This window comes from Brassica napus, chromosome C2 (genome assembly GCF_020379485.1).
Source record: "Brassica napus cultivar Da-Ae chromosome C2, Da-Ae, whole genome shotgun sequence".
In the NCBI taxonomy this organism is placed as follows: Eukaryota; Viridiplantae; Streptophyta; class Magnoliopsida; order Brassicales; family Brassicaceae; genus Brassica; species Brassica napus.
Window position 1 is genome coordinate 54,368,482 of NC_063445.1, and position 9,052 is coordinate 54,377,533.

Sequence of the window (9,052 nt, forward strand, 5' to 3'; positions counted from 1 at the left end):
GCCACCTACCTTGCTGGAAGAGATCATGGAGGGTGGCAGATGCTCTGATACTGAGGCTAGTAGTAGGCGCCAAACCAAAGTATTGTCGCAGGTTGCCATAGGGACTCCAATTATCTGACCAGAACCGACAATTCTTCCCACTGCCAGGTACAATTTTGATCCAATTATAGACATAATCTCTTACTCTTAGGATTTTTTTGGTGGATGAGGAATGAGTTTGCTTTTCTCTTAGTGTCCACAGGTTGCTCAGATCACCTGAGAGAACATTTTGAATGAACCAGGCCACCCAAATGGAACCCGCTCTGAAGAATAGTACCCACAACAGCTTGATGGAGCAAGCTTTATTCCACCACACCAAGTTCCTGATCCCAAGCCCTCCTTCATCTTTTGACAGTATAACCGTTTCCCAAGATACTCTTGCAGAGTGAGAGCCTTCCGATGATCCTTTTCAAAGGTAAGCCCCACACAGAGAATTTATGATTTCTATGCACTTCTTAGGGATTGTGAATGTTGAGCACCAGAACAGCTGGTTTTAAACTGAAACACTACAAAATCGCCATGCAAACAAGATAATCCGCAACCGGAAAACAAAATTCGATCTAAACGATCGAAAGATAACTATTTTACATCAAAGTTTCTTATCTCATCTCCTCTCCTCTGTGAAAGATAGAGAGAGAGAGAACAGAGGAGAGAGAGATAAAACTTTTAACACTACAAAGTTCCATACCAAAAAAAAAAAAAATCTTCAAAACCAAATCTTAAAACGAATTATTGGGCCAAAATAATAAACTATTGGGCCAAATTTTTTATTGGGCCACAAAGGGTCGAGAAAAGCAGCGGAAACCCTAGGCATATATCAATCGCCTCCTCTCCGGCTCATCTCTCTCACAAGCCTCTCCTTCCCCTCCAAGGTCAGAGTCCGTTTCTTTGTTACGATTGTCGTCGATGGTTTAATTGTTGTATTGAATCTGCATAGTTTTAGCTGTTAGATGTTTATATGATCAGTAGTACTGTTTCCTTATGGTCTTTGTTGTTATTTTATTTTTATTTTCTTGGTAATCGATCTGTCTCGTTTCTTTAGATCTGATCGTAGAAACGTTTAATGATGATAGGATCCGTATAAATACTATTTGATTGTGAGCTGTTACTTGTCTGTTTGCTCAAGTTTTCAGAAGATTATTTTGGTATTAAAATGTTTTTGAATCGTTTCATAATCAGTTGCCTAATTTATTCTTAATATTGTTTCTGTGATTGCAGAGATATCGTAGGGTATCTACAAATCAGAGTTTGTCAAAATGGTAAGCCATACTTGTTAATATCTTTACTTTTGTCTTCTTGTTGTTGATTCTAACTTTTTTTTTTTTTTTCCTTTAAATTAACTTGTAGGTGAAGTTTACGGCCGATGAGCTTCGTAGGATTATGGATTACAAACACAACATCCGTAACATGTCCGTTATTGCCCATGTCGACCATGGTACTTACTGTCTTTTTTATTTATTTTTTTTTTTCAGACTTCAAATTATTTTTACTAGGGTTACTCAGGTTCTCTTTTCTCTTATGCTTTTTGTGATTGACGACAGGTAAATCCACCCTGACTGACTCCTTGGTTGCTGCTGCTGGTATCATTGCGCAAGAAGTTGCTGGTGATGTCCGTATGACTGATACTCGTGCTGACGAGGCTGAACGTGGTATCACCATCAAGTCCACGGGTATCTCTCTCTACTACGAGATGACCGATGCTTCCTTGAAGAGCTTCACTGGCGCCAGAGATGGGAACGAGTACCTTATCAACCTCATCGACTCTCCTGGCCACGTTGACTTCTCCTCTGAGGTCACTGCTGCGCTCCGTATTACCGATGGTGCCCTTGTGGTGGTTGACTGTATTGAGGGTGTCTGTGTTCAGACTGAGACTGTGCTGCGTCAGGCTCTTGGTGAGAGGATTAGGCCCGTGCTGACTGTGAACAAGATGGACAGGTGTTTCCTTGAGCTTCAGGTTGATGGTGAGGAGGCTTACCAGACGTTCCAGAGGGTCATTGAGAACGCTAATGTCATCATGGCAACGTATGAGGATCCTCTCCTTGGTGATGTTCAGGTCTACCCTGAGAAAGGAACCGTCGCCTTCTCTGCTGGTCTCCATGGCTGGGCTTTCACCCTGACCAACTTTGCGAAGATGTATGCTTCCAAGTTCGGTGTTGACGAGACTAAGATGATGGAGAGGCTGTGGGGTGAGAATTTCTTTGACCCTGCCACCAGGAAATGGAGCGGCAAGAACACTGGGTCGGCTACTTGCAAGCGTGGGTTTGTGCAGTTCTGTTATGAGCCCATCAAGCAGATCATTGCCACTTGCATGAATGACCAGAAGGACAAGCTGTGGCCTATGTTGCAGAAGCTTGGTGTCCAGATGAAGTCTGATGAGAAGGAGCTCATGGGTAAACCTTTGATGAAGCGTGTCATGCAGACTTGGCTCCCTGCAAGTACCGCATTGCTTGAGATGATGATCTTTCACCTTCCGTCGCCCCACACTGCACAGAGGTACCGTGTTGAGAACCTGTATGAAGGTCCTCTCGATGATCAGTACGCCACCGCCATCAGAAACTGTGATCCTAATGGCCCTCTCATGCTCTATGTTTCTAAGATGATTCCTGCCTCAGACAAGGGGAGGTTCTTTGCTTTTGGTCGTGTCTTCTCTGGAAAGGTGTCCACTGGTATGAAAGTCAGGATCATGGGTCCCAACTTTGTTCCTGGTGAGAAGAAAGACCTTTACGTCAAGAGTGTTCAGAGGACTGTCATCTGGATGGGTAAGAGGCAAGAGACTGTTGAGGATGTTCCCTGTGGTAACACCGTTGCTATGGTTGGTCTTGATCAGTTCATCACCAAGAATGCCACGCTGACGAATGAGAAAGAAGTTGATGCTCATCCTATCCGTGCGATGAAGTTCTCCGTGTCCCCTGTTGTACGTGTTGCTGTTCAGTGCAAGGTCGCTTCTGATCTTCCCAAGCTTGTTGAGGGACTTAAGAGGCTGGCCAAGTCTGATCCTATGGTTGTCTGCACAATGGAGGAGTCAGGTGAGCACATTGTTGCTGGTGCTGGAGAACTCCATCTTGAGATTTGCTTGAAGGATCTTCAGGATGATTTCATGGGTGGTGCTGAGATTGTCAAGTCAGACCCTGTCGTCTCGTTCCGTGAGACTGTTTTGGAGCGGTCTGTGCGCACCGTGATGAGCAAATCACCAAACAAGCATAACCGTCTGTACATGGAGGCTAGGCCTTTGGAGGATGGTCTTGCGGAGGCTATTGATGAAGGCCGTATTGGTCCAAGAGATGATCCCAAGATACGTTCCAAGATCTTGGCAGAGGAGTTTGGTTGGGACAAGGATCTTGCAAAGAAGATATGGGCGTTTGGACCTGAAACCACAGGGCCCAACATGGTTGTTGACATGTGTAAGGGAGTTCAATACCTGAATGAAATCAAGGATTCTGTTGTTGCTGGGTTCCAGTGGGCTTCCAAGGAAGGTCCTCTTTGTGATGAGAACATGAGAGGGATCTGCTTTGAGGTTTGCGACGTGGTGCTCCACTCTGATGCTATCCACAGAGGTGGTGGTCAGGTTATCCCGACGGCGAGGAGGGTTATCTACGCCTCGCAGATCACCGCCAAGCCCAGGCTGTTGGAGCCGGTTTACATGGTGGAGATCCAAGCACCAGAAGGAGCTCTGGGAGGAATCTACAGCGTGCTGAATCAGAAGCGTGGACACGTGTTTGAGGAGATGCAGAGGCCAGGAACACCGCTGTACAACATCAAGGCGTACCTGCCAGTCGTTGAGTCATTTGGATTCTCAAGTCAGCTTAGAGCGGCAACCTCAGGACAGGCCTTCCCTCAGTGTGTGTTTGATCATTGGGAGATGATGTCGTCTGACCCATTGGAGGCAGGATCGCAGGCTTCAACGCTGGTGACTGACATCAGGAAGAGGAAGGGTATGAAGGAACAGATGACTCCATTGTCTGATTTCGAAGACAAGCTGTGAGCAGCAAGCAGCAAGCAGCAAGCAGCAGCCAACAAGGCTCACTATGGTCACCCTTTTTCTCTCGATCTCTACTGCATTTTGTTTACTGTTTACTCTGTTTTGGTGGTTATGATGATGATATGACTTTTATCTGCGGCCACATCCGCTTGAATGTTTTGTTTTTTTTTAAGTTGAGAACTGGTTTATCTTTGTGTTTACTCTTTGCGCACTCTCTTATTATCCTGTTTGCATTGGAACGTTGTTATAATTCGAGCTTGTTACCAACAATGACATTTAGATATTAGGCCAGAAACAACCGAGAGTTTGTTCTCAGACAGGTCTAGTGACTCAAGCCAAGTGACGTTAGTGAAAGACATGCTGATTGATGTCCTGTGAATGAGTTTTGTTTGATAAGTTGAGAGCAATCAACGTCTAAATAAATCCTGGAATCTCTCCTGGGAGGTTGTTTCTGCAAGAAGAAAACCTTTTTTTATTGATGTTTCAACTTTGTTTATATAACCAAGGGACAAAAACCTAGAAAGAAGCTTGACCTGTCTCAAGCGCACGTGCGAGAGGACAACCATGATCATCAGGTTGAGATATCAGAGCATGGACGGACCCCTGTTTCGAACGGATAGTATGGACTTTCAAATTTTAGCAAAGCCTTGTGCCACAAGAAATTTTTAGTTCATTGCTTCTGTCGTGATCCAAACTTAGAAATAGTAGTAGGTGGAGCAATTCATGGGCGATCTTGGACGGGCTCCCTTTGATTCTGTTGTTGGAAATCAAGAATCTAAGTACTCTTAACACATTTAAAGGTCTTGGAGAATACGCTGATGTTATACATCCTACAAGAGCAAGGTCTTCATGTTCTTTGGAAAGTCATCAGTGTCTGGATTTAGACTCGCTCCTCTTCAGACTTGTGACATTGTTGCCTTCAACAAGATCTGAGTTTCCCAAATTTGTGTATCATTTAGTTTAAATTTCAACTTTCCACCAAATCTCAAATATAAATCAAATTTACTATACTAGATAAAATATAGATTTGTTTTATGAAAATATCAAAATTGGTTAAAACATATATGTTAACAACATCAAGATGATAAAACTTTTTAACTTAAAAGAAACATAGAGATACAGTTAATAAGACAGATTTGGGAATCCTTGGTCTTGCACTAAAAGATTCAATATCAGAATCAAATCATCCGCCTTAAGACTTGGAACAGAATCATCATCAGATTCACCCAAGGACTCTGCCTTCTTACCAATTCCTCTGCTTCCTCCAGCAAACTATCCTTAGCCGCTAAACCCTTTCCCTCTCGAGTCTCACTCACTACTTGTCTATTACCTTCTTCAGAAACCATAACATCTCTGTCTGAAGCATGTGCTAGAGATAAGTTAAACCACGGAGTCTAACTTCATACTGAACTATCAACAGTAATAAGTTAGTTAAAAGAAGCTTACGATGGTGAGAAGAGTTTCTTTCTAGTGCCTCAAGAGCTGCTATCTTCAACGAGTGATTGTGAGGGACTCCCACTTCAACAGCAGAGTTCTCTGCCTCGGCTCAGGAATTAAACGAATGCTTCCTTTTTTTTACCGCATCAAGTCCTTCTAGATCCACAGAGGCATTAGACACAACTTCATTTGCCAGTTCCATTGCCATTCCTGGTCAGATAGATGCACAAAGGAACTTTATTTTCATCACCTTAAGCTGAGAAATGAAAATATGCAAGCAAAGGGAAGATCTTCTGAAATTACCTACACCCATGGATTTGAGCAAGGTTTTGATGATTGAGTAGAGTTTTATCCTCAGTTCCGGCAGAAGTAACTACTAACAGATGTAGCATATGGTAAAAGTTGGCTGCAAAATGAATCAACACAATCCATTAATTGCAAACAAAAGTCAGCAGTAAAACTGCTTTCAACCAAGACATAAAACTACCAAAGGATTCAGTTGAAACCTAATCTTTAATGGGCACATATATATATAGTCAATGGAGGTTAATGAGAATGAAAAAGAAGAGACCAGTTTACCTGCGTATGCACTTTATAGTTCCAGAGCAGAAGAATGCAAAGTAGGGAGAGCTCTGCACAACCCAATTCTTGTTGGATCCCCCTGTCATGAAAGGTGACATGGATCGTGGTAGAGAGCCGTTCACCGCTCAACGAGTGAGGGATAATAATGAGGCAACTGGAACATTAAGCTGAAGGTTGAGAGACGGAAAGAATATCAGCATCTTTCAGAAGCAAATTGTATGTTTTGGATTACATAGTAGCACACATCAAGAGAGAAGTAAGCTCACACTACCTTGGATTTTTAGGAGCTAGTTAGCATCGTTGAGCTGCAGAACATAACTCTGGATACGATCAACTGTTCAGAGTTCCACGATGCGTCATCCAAAGCCCCATCTTGACCTCCAAACTACAAAACAGCTCCTATGGTTGGTTAACTAGGCCCATAAACGTTAAAAGTTAAAACGTTGTTATGTAAACAGAAAGGACTAAAAGTTCGGTCCTGATGAGTCATACATATGAAACGAAACATTGGGGACACAACACAGTCTTGTCTCTTTTGGAACTGATAAGAGAAAAATGTTAGGGGTTTTGTGGATTCTGTGATTTCTTTCAAAAGCATTAATCATTTTGCCAACATAGACCTTATTCTGTGTTACAGTCTAAAGTAAATAGCTTGTGGGCTGCATTGCATGAAAGGGATGAAGCCCAAAGTTACAAGGGTTTTGTTGTATAATAATGCACATTTGGTGGTGGCCACTTAAAACCTACATTTGGCAACCAGACATTCATGACCATATATAATTGAGATGTTCTATAAATTTTTTACACTTTTGAGACACAGTTCACTTGTGACACACTTTGTTGTATATAAAAGTCTTCCATGCCCTCTAACTAGAAACCAAGTCACTCTTCTCAATCGTGACCAAACTGAACAAAACAATGAGTATCTCATATTAAACTTCTTGCTTTACCAAATCACAAACAAACCCTTATCCAACATTGAGAAATTCTAGGCATCTCTCTCAATTTCAAAACCTCTTTCCAAAATCCATTAACCCTAATCTCTCTTCTCTGCTGTTTTGTCGGGGAAAACCTCTCCTTCTCTGTTTGTGCATCCACGCAACCGATAAGTGGCAGTGAAGAAGGAACTCAATCTCGTGCCTTCAAGTCCGGAGCTTTCGCTTGCTCGACATATGTACTCCCTTGAATGTGAAGCCGCAGTGAATGAGCAGGTCAATTCTGGTTCTTTTTAACCTTTTTTGTGTTGTAAGTCTCATGCATCTGAGTTTTTTTGTTGACGGGTTCTTTTGCTGCAAGTTGAATACAATGTCGAGAGTTTTGTTGATAGTTCGTGTCTTGAGAGTTTTGTTGATTCTTTGATAAAGCTTGTGTCTTTATTTATTAATTGAGTTGTGTGATGTGTTGTTGCAGGAAAAACGTGGTGGGAGGGTTCAGCTAGAGCCCATGGTGATACCTCAGTCTGAGTTTGATTACGCTGACACAGGAGATGTTTTGATGTTGTCTATGGTAAAGCTCTTTCTCATTTCTCAAGTATAAAGTATCAGTGTTTTCATATATGTGCCTATTAGAATTTGGAGTTACTTATTAGAGTTCACAAAGGTTGTGACTTTTCATCAGCAAGGGAAAGTGAGAATATGCAAAAATAATAATGATGATTTTCTTTGTTTGTTGCAGCCTTGGAGTTGGCTCTATCATTGGAGAAACTGGTCAATGCGAAGCTCTTATACGTTTTCTTCTTCAAAGATGGGTTCCTAATATAACTACTAAGTTCCTCTTCAAAGATGGGTTCATGGGCGTTGTGAGGTAATCAAATTATCTCTGAGAATGCTTTTCTATCGATAAACAATTTATTGTAATATTACAATTTATTGTAATAATTATTTTTACCTTATATATTTTTAATGTCCATGTTCATATTTTTATATTTTTAAGGAAACCACAATTATAATTTACTTTTTTCATACACATTTTTAATGTCCATCTCCATATTCTCCATCTATGCTTATGTGTCCACGTTTTATAGTTTATGCATCTCTCATTTATATTTTCCCATCCACATATCAGTCATCCATGTTTTCAGTCTAGATATCTTACATATATCAAACACAACTTTCTATTTGCTATAGTGCCATTAACGTTCATGACTTTCCGTCCACACATTTCATGTTCATATTTGTTGTTTCTCTAACTCTGTTGTATACACTTTGGCATCCACACTTTAGCATCCATACTTATATTATACAAACTGATTTTATATATATATTTCTTTTCGTTCGTGCTTTTTTGTCAATCCATGTCCACATTTTTCTATCATGTATAATATATATGACATCATCTGTAGTATCCATGTCCATACAGTTTTTGTATAAATATTAAAATATATAAAATATATATGAAAATGGATTTTAAAATATAGAAAAAATGCATATAATTTATTATAACAGTTATATTTGTTTTTATATCTATAATTTTGAGAAAAAAGCAAATACAAACATAAGGTGAAATGAACAGTAATAAAATATAAAACAATTTGATATATATTTTTATATTTCAACATTTATATCAGGATGTAAGAATATGCAAGACTGTTTAGCCAAAATGTTTTTACCAATCGAAACAACACTTATAACGTAATTCTGCTCCAACTAAAATTCACTTCAAGTTTTTTCTCACTAAGGGTATAATTGTCCAAATAATAGGTTGGTCCCACCAAAATGTGTTCCACATGTGAGAAGTGTCTCTTGTTGTAAAAGAAAGACAAAAAGTGTCCTATTGTGTAATCAACTCATGTTCTATTACATTATCGAAATCTTATATTCTTTCGCACCAGTTTTTATGGTAATGTATAGTATCATTACGGTTTTTGTTTTGTTTTTGGTAAATTTTTTTAAATAGTAGTTAAGTTTAAAATTCAAATAGCTTTCGCGCCAAGTTTTATTTGTTGATGAAAACATATTTCTAAGGGTGTAATTGTCCAAATAATAGGTTGGTCCCACCAAAATGTGCTCCACATGT

General features: G+C 40.2%; 1 protein-coding gene across 1 annotated transcript; it reads left to right on the forward strand.

Moving 5' to 3' along the window:
- The first annotated feature begins 786 nt into the window (after positions 1 to 786).
- LOC106382533 (elongation factor 2) lies at positions 787 to 4,218 on the forward strand. The gene is made up of 4 exons (XM_013822563.3): positions 787 to 911; positions 1,258 to 1,298; positions 1,387 to 1,474; positions 1,581 to 4,218. The coding sequence occupies exons 2-4, from the start codon at positions 1,296 to 1,298 to the stop codon at positions 4,019 to 4,021; spliced, it is 2,532 nt and encodes an 843-aa protein (XP_013678017.2). The 5' UTR covers positions 787 to 911; positions 1,258 to 1,295; the 3' UTR covers positions 4,022 to 4,218.
- The last annotated feature ends 4,834 nt before the right edge of the window (positions 4,219 to 9,052 follow it).